The sequence below is a fragment of the Anopheles aquasalis genome, chromosome 3 (genome assembly GCF_943734665.1).
Source record: "Anopheles aquasalis chromosome 3, idAnoAquaMG_Q_19, whole genome shotgun sequence".
Lineage (NCBI taxonomy): Eukaryota > Metazoa > Arthropoda > Insecta > Diptera > Culicidae > Anopheles > Anopheles aquasalis.
Window position 1 is genome coordinate 40,188,475 of NC_064878.1, and position 14,424 is coordinate 40,202,898.

Genomic DNA, 14,424 nt, shown 5'->3' on the forward strand with positions numbered 1-14,424 from the left:
AGTCCTCCAGGACACACAGAGCCACAAACTCGACCCTTTTCCTAGTGGTCTGGACTAAACAATAGAGGGTAGGCCTTAAAAATTGTAGCATATGTTCGATAACCTTTCTTAAGATTTTCTCAAAACCTGCAATGGTATTAAAATGTAGATGATATTAGTGTATTTCATGAGATTCAATCCTGCCAATACATAAAAAAATGTGTTGGAATTTATGTTTACACTCATTCCAGCATTAAATTCTCAAACGGAAGGATTTATGTTGCCTTTGAAGACTAAGAATGTACACAGAAAACAATGCAAGTAAAATTGATGTTTCTTAATAAATCATCCCACTAGAGCTATGGTATGTGGTGTAGATGCAGTTCCAGTGGTGCAGTTGCGTCTAATACATTACAACTGCTCTAAATTTGTATAAAAATCAGGCGAAAAGACAGGAGTCTCGATGTATATTTTAAATCAAAACCCGTTTCGACCGAAGAAAACTTCGACTAGCAAGAAAATATTGTATTTTAGTTAGGTGAAACCAATCGAACCCAAACATGGTTGATGGAAAACATGACGTTTTGGACAACACATTTGTTTGCTACAAACTGCCGCGATTGGAAATCAATGAGCTTTTCAATGTAACTATATTTACATAAACAATGGCTTTGAATCTAATTGTACCAGTGTAGATTCAATGGCAGCTTCTATCTCCAAGCCATGCTCTTTCAGAATGTAGTAATATTATAAAGATATTTTACAGACGTTCTCGATAACCAATTTTATACCTCACACCTAACGATGTTGTTTTATGTAGTTTCTCTATAGTTTATTCTATAGAAAGAAAGAGATTAATGTTTTTGCATTGAAGGAAATCTCTCAAAATTGGCTTTAAACTACATTAAACGATTGTTGCCTTTTTTATAGAAGACCCTGTAGTTAGTATTAGCAAGCATACTAAGGAATTGTATTGATTCGTATGTTTAGCATTTTACATAAAAACGAGGTATCATTTGTTCCCCATCCTTTTATACTAACCTACAGGGCGATGAAGCTACTCATCTATTGCTGATAAACTATCGAGATTTGCAGCAAAAAAATAACTTCAATTGCTTATAAATTCCAACAGCAATGAATTCCACCATTCCAGCTCTCACCATTGAACCGGCGCACTCTCCAGCGCTAGATGAAAGCACGCGGTTGCAGCAGCAACAACAACAACAACAACAGCTAACCAAACACTCGAATTCCATGCGCATCGGCGGCGCATCACAAACTGTTAATCAGGGCGCACTCCGGACGTTCGACGCCATCACACGATGCAGCGCTAGGCGTATCAATGAAAAATACCCGATAAGCTGCCCATATTATCGTCTCGTCCATCAAAGTGATAGCGACCGGACTCCTATAACAACAAAACCGTACACCCAACCACGCAACATGCCACAGCGAGCGCACACTACCCGTCACACCGTGCTGGTGGCCCCTAAAGGCCGGGCGTAGATCCGTGTTGTAAGCCTCTATGTTTCGCCATGTTCTGCCTACGATTACAACCATCGGATGGAGCCATTCCCGTCGGCCCATTACCGACACCTTTCCAGCACACGTGGCCCTCCCCTCGACGGTCCGGAGCTCGCAAAAATGGAGCCGCGCGCCGGAGATCCGGATCCACGCGGTCTATCCCGCCGGTGCCGGTCGCAATCAATGTACAACATAAATCATCATTATCAGCAACAGCGGCAGCGAACATCAGCGCTCCACATCGCGGAGTCGCTGCATCGCTGCCACGCCTCGCAACTACTCCCGAGGCAGACCACAGACTAACGTATGCTCCTCTCTCTCTCTCTCTCTCTCTCTCTCTGTGCATCCGAAGACGGTGGTAGGGAAATTGAATTTCCATCAACCGAGCTGCATAGCACCAGCACCGGTTGGACAACCAACTGACTGCCGGTGCTTCTGCTACTGCTACGTGGCAGCATCGCAGCGGAGGGTGTAATTAAATTTACATACTTTTCATAATTTTAATTAGTTTTCTTAACGATATTACATCGGAAGAAGTTTGTTTATTGCAAATTGTAGCAACGCCGGAACGCCGATCGACTACACGCATCGTTGACAGCCGGCCTCCTCGCCCGTTTCGTGGCGCAGCGACTTTTTTGTGCTATCGCTCGTAGATCGCACGCATCGCAGATAGATAGAGAACGTCGTGCTGGTGTCATGTTGTGGTCAATTTCGGTGGCCAGCTAATATGTTGTCACCATCGTGTGTGGCGCTCGTGGACGTGACCGAATTCGGAGGCTGCCGGAACGTGGCACGTGGTTTGTAGTTCACTTTCGATCGATCACCGGAAGAAGAGAAGAGATGTCGTCGCGGTCTACTGTGCGAACAAGTGGCAACATTGCCAACAGCTTGTCCGATGGAGGCTTGCCACTGTTCAGTTCACTACCGCTTCTGCTGCTCATAATTATGCCGCATAATAATTGATAATGAGTCAGTGTCCGGTGTCCTGTCTGGTGCGTCTCTGGAGGACTCCTTATTTCCCCCTTCAATTCTCGCCATTCTGCGCCAAGGTGTAGCACCTTTGGGCCGCTGTTTCGCGCCCTTTTCTGCAGTGCATACTTAATGCACACCCGATGCCCTCCAGGATCAAGGCGGACGGCGGACGGCGGTCCCTTCCTTAAAGAGAGCGAACTTTTTTCACTTTTTATTTCTTCGACCATCGCGCCGCCGCCATTTGCTTGTGCCGCCAATTTGCCGCGTTGTTAGTAGGTTCGCGCTTCGGTTCGGCTCGGTACATGACTTCAATTAGTCTGCGGGACGAACGGGAACATTCTTTTATGGCACCAGGAGCGCCCCGTTGTTGTTTTTGCGATGGTTCTTGTTAGGGGAGGTTTTTTGTTTTTAGGGAAGCGTCGTCTTGGACGCACGGTAGTGTTTGTCATCGAGGCATTACTCGTCGGATCGATCGGGAGGGAGCAAAAAGGAAAGCAGAGGTGGAACTTTCAAGAAAGTGCTTCCTATCGCCATCAGAATTCCTTCTGGAGAGGTGGATTGAAAAGGAAAGTAAGCAGCCCTGAGGGGTTTCTCAAGATTCAGCTTCATACCGTCTGGTACATAAACGCCGCCGAGTTTCGACAACAAAATGGCTTCCCGGAAGTTTGGGTAACAAAATAGCAAGTACGGATAGGGAGCGTCACCAGATAAGGATCGCTTCTTTTGAGTGGGAAAGCATAATGTCAAGATAAGAAGCCTGTGATACTGCTTTGGATAGCATTTTGAAGACGAATACAGGGCAGGTAACAGTCTGTTAGAATACTTTCAAAGAATTCTGTTATCAACCAAATGTAATCACAAGTCTGGAGCTCAAATATGCTATCCAGCTCAGGAATAGAATAGAATCCTGGGCCTCCAAGAACACTCTGCGAGCGTCCTCTTGTCAATGTGAGCAAAGTGCAGTGAATGGAGTGCGACATAGTGTCCCCCCGTGTGTCCCGGGCATGGACTGAAAAGCGAAAGCGATCTCCACTTTCCTCTTCCCTTTGTCGCTACATCCCCCGGTGCTTTTGTGCTAATGTGTGCGATGTCCCGGTGTGTGGATGAAGTGAAGAGCGTTCCGTTGTTGGAGAGCAGCCCCAGCTCCAGCCAGAGATTCAGCACTCGAGCGATGGAGGGCTTCCAGCGCTGGTTTCTGCCTACGTCTGCTAATGAGGCACACGAGTCGAGTGCTTCTCGGTAGGCAGCCAGCTCCCCCCGGTAGAAGTAGCTGGCTCTAATGAACGACCGCGGTATTCCGGAGGCTTGATGGCGTGTTTGCTGCTGCTGCTGCTGCGGATTTCAAAAGATTTTTCACTGAAAGGATGGAAACACTTCCGGCATACACCGGTACCCAGTACCACCGTCCCCGTGACGTGTCTTTCCTCTCATCCTTGAAAGCCAACCAGAGTTGAGAGTTGGTTTCGTCTCGTCAGAGGCATGGAGTGGATGAAGCCATTGCATCTCACACACATGCTAATTGCGATAACGTTGCATGGTGGCTCTTCAGACAGGGGGTGCGAAGAGAGAGAGAGAGAGAGAGAGAGAGAGAGCGTGCATGTTTTTTTGTTTTATTATGTTGTATGTACCAGCTATTCAACACGAACAGCATCACCGCCACCATTCTCCTCTACCTTTCAGTGCACTTGCCAGGCCAAGGAAAATGCACTTTTCCTCCCGCTCACCCTCACCTGATGCCTCGGTGTCACCCAGTCACCCCCGAAGCGCCCATTGTTTGTGTCGAGTGCGCATCAAGTGGCAGACCGGCAGGCCGGAATGCAAAGTTCGTGCACGGATCCCACATGCGCGGGCGTCTGAACATGCCCATTTTCTATCCCCCATCCAAAAAGCTAAAATCCAGAAATTGGCACGGGATACATCACGAAAACCACAAAGCCACCGCGAAGTGTTTGGCAGAGTGTGCGACATCTGTGTGCGGTACGCTGCGGTGGTGGTGATGCGGATGTCCCCGCGTTTTTTTTTTTTTTTTGGGAACCAAACCACCGTCACCGGAAGTGCTAGAGTTTGGTGGGTGTGATGGGGAGCGAGAGCCCGAGTGTGGGTTGTAAAGTGGTGTAATTTGCACCATAATTATCAGCCCGCTCTTCGAGGTGGTGCTGTGGCGATGGTGCATGGTTCAGAACATGTGTTAATGACGCCCCCGGAACCGAGCTTAGACTCAGACGAGGAAGAACCAGAGGGTGTTCGCTTGGCGCTAATGGAACTTCTTAAACCAAGGCATGTGGAGAAGGGCTTCCGGAGAGGAACACTTCAGTTCTGAGATTCTGTTGAGTAGAGGATTTGCTGATTTTTCAAGGATCCACGAAAAATGCTGATCGATCGGTAATGCTTCACTAGCAGCGCCAGGTATCAGAGCATGTTAAATAATCTAGGTTTTGTATTAGATGTATAACTTCCGTCCTCTTTCGATTCTATTAAACGATGGTGCGATTTTTTTGGGCGGAACGTTTACAGCCCCCCCCCCTGTCATGTCGTTTTAAAGCATAACTAAATGCTTTCAAACGCAATAAATGGCTGCTCGTAATAGAAACTATAACATAGTTTTTTCTCGAGTTAAAAATGTCAAGTTTTGTTCCTGAAAATCCCATTTTGCGGGGAAATTGAAGAACCTACTTTCATTTTAAGAAAACAATATTTTAATAAAGATGTTGAAAATTAGCATTTGTTGGTTTAAGATTATGGTGAATATGCTCTGACACAAAAAGTTACCTGGCGGAATAGCTGGTTTCAAATGCTTAGAAGCGGAGATTTGATGTAAAAGACACAGAGCCACCAAACAACACCAAACAATCGGGTCCACCAAAACAATGAGAAGATACAGTTTTGAAGGGTGACGTGCACTAAGAATCTCTGGAAACTGGTCAAACTATTGATGGAGAACGTTATCAACAATGATTGATTCATTTGAAGCGAGCTTTGATCTAAAAAACGGTTAAAATGGGAAAACTGACATGATTTTCGGCATGCATACGCTCGGTCGCTTGTTGTAAAACACCAGACATTTTTCTATCTGAATACTACTTGTTTGGTTGTACAATATCTATCAAAAAAGTATCAAAAATATGTGTCTGACTAGATTGCTTTAAAAGATGAGGAATTCCTTCGACATTGAAATTTAAAATTACCTGAAAAATGCACTAAAGTAGTGGCCAGCGATGGACAACATGTTGATTGAGGTAACAATTCTTTTGGTTTTGAAAATGAAACGTTTTTTGTTGAGCCAAAATAGAGAACACTATGTTACAGATCGACAATTATCCAATAGGAACACAACATAATCAGCTACAAACTTAGGATACCTTACTATCATCAAGGATTTTATTGCTATTTTCATCATCATGTGTCATTAGACCTTCAGCTACCATTCTTCGAATGTCAGAGAGCTTCATCAGCAGCAGCAGCAGCAGCAGCAGTAGGTAGCAGAAACCACATTTCGAACTAATGATTTCACCTCGTCCTATCCCCGCAAATCAAATCCAGTACATTCCTGATCAAAAAAAGAAAAGGAACGCTCCCGAGAGATGGCATTGCGCGTTCCAGGCTGAAGAAACTTTAGCAGCATCCAATCCACTTGCCAAGGAGCAATGTGGCATCATAAATCAATTTAGCTAAATTGCACATGAAATTACCTTTCCCCACCCCCCCCCCCCCCCGGACCATCACACCGTCCTGATAAATGAGCACCGTTTAATAGATTGATTAATGTGTGTGGCGCACCGCACGGCGCGTGAACCGCGCGACGACAACGACGACCGTTTTGCGCCCGTTTTTGGACCGTAGACCTTCTCCGAGATCGGTTTGTCGGTGGCTGGGCGCGTAATTGGCCGTAACTCTCTCTCTCTCTCTCTCTCTCTCTCTCTCTCTCTCTCTCTCTCTCTCGCTCTCTTTCTCTGGCGGCATCGTGCCTTCAATTTAGCCGCATTAAAATCCGTCCTCATCCCGCAGCATCGTGGTGGCGTTCTCGATTGCGCTCCGACCCACCAGCAACCAGCCAGTCCAAGCTTCATAACCGATGCCGACATAGGAAAAAGGTGTAATAGTTTTACCTTTTCCATAAGCATCCGAGACGAGTCGAGACGCTGTGGATGCTATCGCTCCTCCGGTAGATCGATAAACTATCGGGAGCATTATTTAATTGTTCGGCATTATGGGCGCTGATGAAGTTATTGAGCCCGCCGGGGGTCGGTGTGCGCTGATTAAGCCAACTCAATCACTTCCGTCGGTCGTGATTAATTGGAGCCACGCAAAACGACATCCAATTTTCATCGTTCCGTTGGGTCGGCGCCGAGGACGTGCGTGACGAGTGATTGTCCTCGGTCTCGGCAGTGTTTGAGTGGTCCTGGGGCAGGTGCTGAGACGCAAGAGAAAGGCAAATACTACAATCCAGTTGCCAGGAATTAATGGCCACTCGACGACACAACGTTCCGGGTTGATCGGCCATTTTACTCGACATATTCCTTGTCATGTAAGTCATTTAAGATGATCATAAAAATCATAATCTTATTTCTACCCAATTACGCATCCCACCCTAGTATCCCACTATCCCCTTGGTAGCTCCGCAAAATGGCCGCCACTGATTGTTGCGCCGCACTCATCACGCTGGCTGGCTGGTGTCGTGGTTGGAGAAATCAATTTTTGCTCCTTCGAGCGATCGAGAGACCGGGTGCAAAGAATGAAGAAATTGGATTCCTCCCACCCCATTCTTCATCCTCTCTGCCAACCGGATAGAACCGGAAGCGCCGGGTCTGGATGCTACCAGAAAGCCAACCCCAGGGAGCCGCAGATTGCGATTGACGGAAAGCTAGAAAATCTCGGGGCTGAACCGGATTCGTCGCACCAAACCACCGTTTCTCCGTCGCAACGTGGAAAACGGGGGGAAAAGCAATTCCAAAAAACGTACAAGGCCACGAGGGACCGTAGTGCTGGCAATTGCGGCGGAACGCAATAAATTTTCATTCAATTAGTGATTCGAAATCTAATTTTCGTTATGGTTGCGTTTCGTACGAGGTGTACGTTGGTGCGAGTGCTGCATATGCTGGCAGCGAACATCACCAGGTAAGTATTTGAGTAAATGTATGGTTCTTCACGAGAATGTTTGGGGAAAAGTTGCGGAGTAACGTTATTGACGTAACTGCTCTATGATTGAAACACCTAGCACTAGAACTAGATTTACAAATGTAGCCGAGAAAGAGAGAGATGAATAAAACTCTATTTAATTAATTCAGAAACTCACAAACCCATGATTGAGAACGTGCACCAAGGCGCCCTAATTAACAAGACGCTGCCGAAACCTTACTGACTGGCCCCTGGCCACCCTCTCGTTTGAGCAGGATTTGAACCAAGAAAGAGACCGAAAGCAAAAGGAAAAACCCCAGAAAAAAATCCTCCAAAAAATCTTAATGAAAAAAGTTGGCAAAATGGGAAAAAATGAAAAAAAAACCTGCCGGAAAAAAGGAACATGAATCGTCAATGATTAGAAAATGGTGATTGCCATCGGGCATGCCTGGCTGCGTGGCATCGTTAGCATCATTTCACTTTTCGCGCGCCCTCTCCATCGCTCTCGGTTCGGATGTGTTTGTGCTCTTTCCTTCTTTCTGGCGATGAATAAAACAAAATGCCAAGCCATTTCCTTTCGATCGTTTCCCGGGGAATCTCACGCTGAACCTGCCGCTGGACGGAGGAAACTTCATTTTGTTTTCACCGAGACCACCACCAACACCATCACGACCGAGGACGCACTCGTTCTAATCGAAGCGAAGAAGCGAAATGGTAAACGTACTCCCGGTGTACATAAGATTTGGAGGATTACGGCCGCACCAGGGTGCCGCAAAAGAGGCCGTCAGGGGTGGAAAACAAAGAAAAAAAAGACAAAAGGTGGGAGCAGAGTGTGGGAGAGAGAGTGGAAAAGGAAGAAAGAGGACGCGCCGTCCATGAGCCTCTTCTCAACAAGCCAAGCCACGCAAGGTAATGAGCGACACGGTGTACGGGATCCATTTTATGCTCAACAGCCCACCACCCACTCAGAGGGCGGTCAGCAGTGTAGAATATGGCGTCCGGCGGGAGGAGGGTGCGCAAATCTAATAACGCACCACCACCACCATCATCATCATAACTATCATCACCATCATCAGCCTGGCTTCATCGTAATCATCACCATCGTCGTCGTTGTCGCTTTCCATCCTGGGGCCCAGTGCGAGGCGAGACCGGAAATGGAAATACTCCTGGACCACGGTGCCTCGTTTCCACACGCTGCTGCGTGATTGCACTTAATGGACTTTGACATGTTTCGCTTTTTGCCATCCCGGCGACTTACCGGAGTGTTCTTTTTGAAGAAAATTTGTTTCAACATTTTTTTTTATCGCTGGCACGAATTTAAGCATTACATGAAAGGAAATTCGTTTCGCGCGAGGAACAGCATGTACTTGAGACACGGAAGTAAGGAAAAAGGGGCCTGGACCACCGGCTAACGAGCTGCGATATGAATGTCTCGCGAAGTGAAGATGGTTTGATTTTTCCATTCGAAATTCTCGAGGCACCGATGCTACAGGAGAGCACGCTTGTATCGTTTTGTAACGATATTTTACGTTAAGATGCTTTCGATAAGCTTGAGCTCGAGGTAGAATGTGTATCATTAACGTTGGGGTTAGGGGGATCGCTGCCACGGACACAACAACGTTCTCATTAGCATGCAGTGAACAGTTTGAATGCATCGTTAAGGCCCCTCCAGGAGCTATTTCCCAGTACAGCTCCCAATGATGTGCAAATGGATGTACGGTTTAATGTATTTAATAAGATGCTACACTTCTCCGTTGGAACTTTTTTGCTGGAACGAAGAAAGAACGACCGTAACAGCTCGGTAGTTTTGGGGTTTTCCACCGTAATGTGCTTGGGCGTTCGCAATCCTGATCGCAATGCTGGCGAGCATCGGTTAGGTGAACCACAACTGCCTTTTTGACCCTTTTGGTATTTTCCCCCCTAGACAAACGTTAATTTGTAATTAGCTAGTCCACTTCGGTTCTGCTCTACTCTTTGCTGTGACGTTTTTCTAAATGACTCTTTGTGCAAAATGGCGCAAAAGTGTGCAAATTACAAGGCGCGAGTGTGGTGCGCAAAAAAAAAGGAACATGGAATCGATCGGAACTCGAAGGTTCCTACGGTTCGCATCCGGGAGGGGCGCGTCAATAATCAACCGTTCGCACTTGTGAATCGAGAATGCTGAGCGGCCATTTTATTTTTTCCCAAGCAAACCGCAACCCTCCTTATCCCTCGCTGTTTGGTAGCAGCACACAAAATAGGTTGGCAAAACACTCAAGTGGGGTAGCGCGTGAACGAAAGCATTATCGCAACGCATCGGAACCCCTCCAGAGGCCAAATGGTCGTTCCTAGAAGCCTTCGCTGACTGTGCACAAACACTGTACACAGGGACGCAGGACGCATTCCCGTTTTTTTTTTGTTTTTCGCAAGCGAATTACCTTCTTCGGCTTCGGTTTGGGTTTTCGCAGCCTTTTGCACCTATCCGTGCAGCTCCCTTCAATGCAGTTCTATCTGAGCAAAGGGAGGTAAGGCTTTGTGCAACTTCGGAGGCGTTTGCAATGCAACCTCTCCGTTCCTCGCTAGGGACGGGCCCAGCCAGCCACACTTTACGGTTGGCTGATCCTTTACGAAGCTTTTCTTCACAAAAAGGGAAAACTCTTTGCACTCTCACTCAGACACAGAGCCCCTTGGGATGCATCGAATATGCAATACTTACGTTGCACTCTGGCAGGGAAGCCATGCTACGGTAACGGGCATCGTATTGCAAATCCACAAATTGCCCACTAGCGAGGAATGTGTGGAGGGAACTTGGGGAGAAAAAAAATGGCGAAACATCAGCCAGACAAGACGCACACATACAGTGGCAGGAGGTGTGCATTCATTGCACTCGTGAATCTTGTCACCAGAGACTCAAGTGGCCATTGAAAGGGATGTGGTGACGTCTTTTTTTACAGGAGAAATATCTAAATGCATCCGTTCGTGCTCACATGATGCTCTCCTTTTCGACTCGGGTCTCGCTTTTCATTAAGAGCTCAAAAGAAACAAAATTGTATCCAACCGTGTACTAGCCGTGGAGTGACGTTGCAATTTAATTTTCACGAAAGGATGACTCTCGCGTCGAGATACGCGGATGAGCTTGCGAGTGGAGAATGCACCAGGGAACATCTCCTGTAATGCATCTGAATAATGAGGCGAAATAATTAATTACAAGCGCCAACAAGAGATGCGGTAACGCGGTTTGTGCTGCGACGGCTCGCAAGCTCTAAAAAGTACAACTGCCGGAGACGCAGAACGTGTGCACAGCAAGTAGACAGACTAAACATGCTAAAAATGTTATCGAATTATGGTCCATTTCAAGAGGTACAGTAAAAAAAGGATTTTGGTTGATTGTAATCTACTGCATAATATTTACAAACACGATTTCACTTGCATTACTGTTTGGTTCTTAACAACTTCTGTTTTAATGTCAGATTCGTTTAAATAAAGTGCATCCTACAGCTCTACGATGAGATAATAATCGTCTACGAGAATTGCCATATCCAGGTTCCAAAATCAAATATCCGTTGGTGTACTCTAGCTGTTCCAGAATACTTAATGGACGCTAACAGCACCTTCCTATGGAAAAAAGGATAAAAGCAATCGGTGCGGAACCGGGTCATCATCCTGCTCGACCACATCACGGTCACCATGCAGTCCATCATAATCTCTCCAAAAAAGGACGACCTTATCAACGTACGCGATTAGCATACCGAGAGCATCCCCGAAAATACGACGGCACGCACCATCAAACACCAGCTGCAGCGGCAGCGGCATCACTCAGCTGCCCCAGGGGCAGCCCTAGCGTCCAGCATCCGTCCGTATGAGCCCTATGACCGCATCACCAGCAGAATACCTGAACCAGGAGGTCCTAATTAACCCTTCACTTACGGTTGGCACAGCTGTGGCTTTAAATCTGTTCCAATGTTCCCCCCCGGCGGGGTATGACCTCCTGGACAATACCCAAACGCAGCTGGCGAGAAGCTGGCCGGAGATTTGACCAAACAGGACGAGAAGAAGAAGCAACAAAAAAAAACGTGCGGCAATCTAAACCTCCCTGGGCCGGATACTCTAACCTCACAAAACCGTTTGCCCAAGGTCTAGTAGCCGTTGGTATCCTCGCGAGGCTCCTCGACCAACGGGGCCTTTGTTTGCCTGATTATCAATCAGAATATTATTCAATTTTCCCATTTCCAGGCCGTTTGGCCAAGCGGACCACGCCACGGCGGTCCACGAAAGGGGGCTGTTTGTCTCACCAAACAACCCTTTCCTGGTGGCGGTCCTTGCCGAGGAAGGGGAATTATGCCGCGGCTCCGTGTGTAACGGCGTTCGGACCCTCGAACCCAGTCCTGATCAACAAAATGGGTCAACAGCATGGGCAGGCAGGACGGTACAAAACGGTGGCCGTTGCGTCACAAATGGTGCCGTGGTTTTTTTGTTCGCATTTTCCGGTCCGGTTTTCGGTTCTGCTTCTGGTATTTGTATTTCTGTTCTGTCGGAGGTCATCTTTTTTTTCATTATTATTTCGCTCTCGCACCATCATCACCATTCCCAGCATCCTTTTGATGGCGTAACCCTTTTCATGGAACTGCTGGAATCGCGCACAACAGGATCGCTTCGGTTTGGATATTCAAATTTGGGCTCGCACGAATGCTTGCTCTCTCTCTCTCTCCCTGTCAGCGTCTCTAATTCCAAGGCACCAGGCACGGCCAAAGGGGCAGGAAAAACCAGTTTTCCTGTGACGAATCGGCACTGGAACCGTGTGAGATTTCCTGTCCGAGACGAGGAGTGCTCTGATTGCTACCTTCGCGCGATCAGATCCTTATTATCTCGCCAGGTTACTGCACGGAAGGATCTCCGGCGTTCGGATTGTGTTCCTTCAGTTCTGCGCGTTAGGTTTTACCAGTGAGCGCTTGTGATTGACTGGAAATAGTGTCTAATAGAAGCATCAACTTTTAAGTGTAATCAAAGTGAAGCAGAATCAGAAAAAATGCGAACGAGAACGTTTCATATACTCGTACATTTGATTTTATTACTTCTACGAGGCCGCCTGTCAGTGATAAGACGTGCGCAAGGTCTACCCACTGGCACACACCCTTACTGACAACACAAACCATCGATCAGCTGCTGCCCCTTGCGACAATCGTTCAGCGTCAGTACGTACGCCGTGACCGAGTGCTTCAGTTCCTTAAGGAACGGCCGATTAGCCTCACACTGCAACCCATTTCCTTGCAGCTTCAGACGCACCAAAACCGGGAAGGAACTACTCAGATCATTCACCGAAACCCGCTCAAGCTGATTACCACTCAAATCGAGCGTGATCAGTCGTGGAACTGTACCAAGCGCAGCATTCAGATCCAGTTGCTTCAGCCGATTGTCAGCCAAATGCAGATACTTGAGGTGAGTGACGGGACCCTGCAATCCATTGGCCACCGACTCTAGCTGATTACCGTTCAGCTTCAAGAGGACGAGCTTCCCGAAGCGCGCTACCGATTGTAGATCGAACTGACGGATCTGGTTGTGCGCAAGATCGAGACTGATCAGCTTCTCCAGCGTCGGTAGCCGGTCCATACTGTCCAGCTTGTTGTGGGGCATCTTCAGTAGAATCAACTCCGAGCTGACACCATTTAACTGCACCGACCGGATCCCATTACCGGTGGCCACAAGCTCACGCAAGTTGGACGGAATCATGACCGTTTGCAGTGCATTACCGCTCAGATCGATCACATCGAACGTCCAGCGACGTTCGAACTGCTCCAGCTGGACCGCTTTCAGTGCGTTGCGGGAAAGGTTGAGCTTCCGGAGTGAGGTGCAACCAGCGAGCACGGAGTCACCGAGCGAAGCGAGTCGGTTACCCTGTAGTTCCAGCTCTTCCAGTTCGGTTAAATCACGGAACACTTCATCGGATAGCTGCACAATCTGATTACCACTGAGAAGGAGCGTTTTCAGGTCGCGCAATCTCCTGAATGCACTTCCCTCGATCGCGCTAATATCGTTATCCGAGAGATCGAGCGTCGTCAACCGATTGGCACCGAAAAAGGCATCCTGCGGCAGGTTGTGAATGCGATTTCCCCTCAGATGGAGCTCCTGGAGTGCTTTGGCTGAGGCCAGCGAGTTCGAGGGGAACTGTTTGAGGTCCGTACCGGATGCGTTGAGGATTTCGAGCTTCGGGAAGGTGGTGAATAGGTTGGATGGCAACGAGGCCAGGTTGGAACCGGTAAACTGTAGCTTCTTCAGTGTGGAGGGATTCGGTGAGATGATGGTTGCGTCCTCATTTGCGGCCAGTTTTGCTCCGATTATGCTGCAGCTACGATCAAGCTCCAGCGTGCAGCGGAAGTCCTTCGCCAGCACGGCCGGCAAGAGTAGTCCAACCAATGTTCTGCAAAGAAAACGAGCAAGAGCTATAAGTTTGAGGTGTTTTGAGATGTCAAACCGTACCAGTAACTTACAGACAAACAGCCAATCTTTTCGCCATTTTTCAAAGCAACTTCTTGGTGCTGTACTGGCTTGTATCACGTATAAATGCAAACTGATAGAGAGCCTCACTCTGGTCGACACAGAATAGCCTGACAGAGCTTCCTGGCTTTATTTCGAACGGCTCGCAGCTGATAAGACCGATCGTTCGCGGATGTTTGTTTACTTTCAACCTTAACCTCCGCGTCGAAACACGTAATCATCGACCACGATGAGTCGCTCTGGGATGTCTGTTTATGACGCCAATTGTTTTGAATCGGAGCGTACTTTCCAACTACGCAACGATGCGGATGAACCATTTGCAATCTCATTCCAGGAACCGTACTGATTCTTTCTCTTCTGTCA

The 14,424-nt window shown here is 47.7% G+C and overlaps 1 protein-coding gene across 1 annotated transcript; it reads right to left on the reverse strand.

Moving 5' to 3' along the window:
- Positions 1-12,624: 12,624 nt before the first annotated feature.
- On the reverse strand, positions 12,625-14,200 carry LOC126576156 (insulin-like growth factor-binding protein complex acid labile subunit). Its single transcript, XM_050237313.1, has 2 exons — positions 14,055-14,200; positions 12,625-13,984 (listed from the first exon to the last, which is right to left on the reverse strand). The coding sequence occupies exons 1-2, from the start codon at positions 14,078-14,080 to the stop codon at positions 12,703-12,705; spliced, it is 1,308 nt and encodes a 435-aa protein (XP_050093270.1). The 5' UTR covers positions 14,081-14,200; the 3' UTR covers positions 12,625-12,702.
- Between the last annotated feature and the right edge of the window lie 224 nt (positions 14,201-14,424).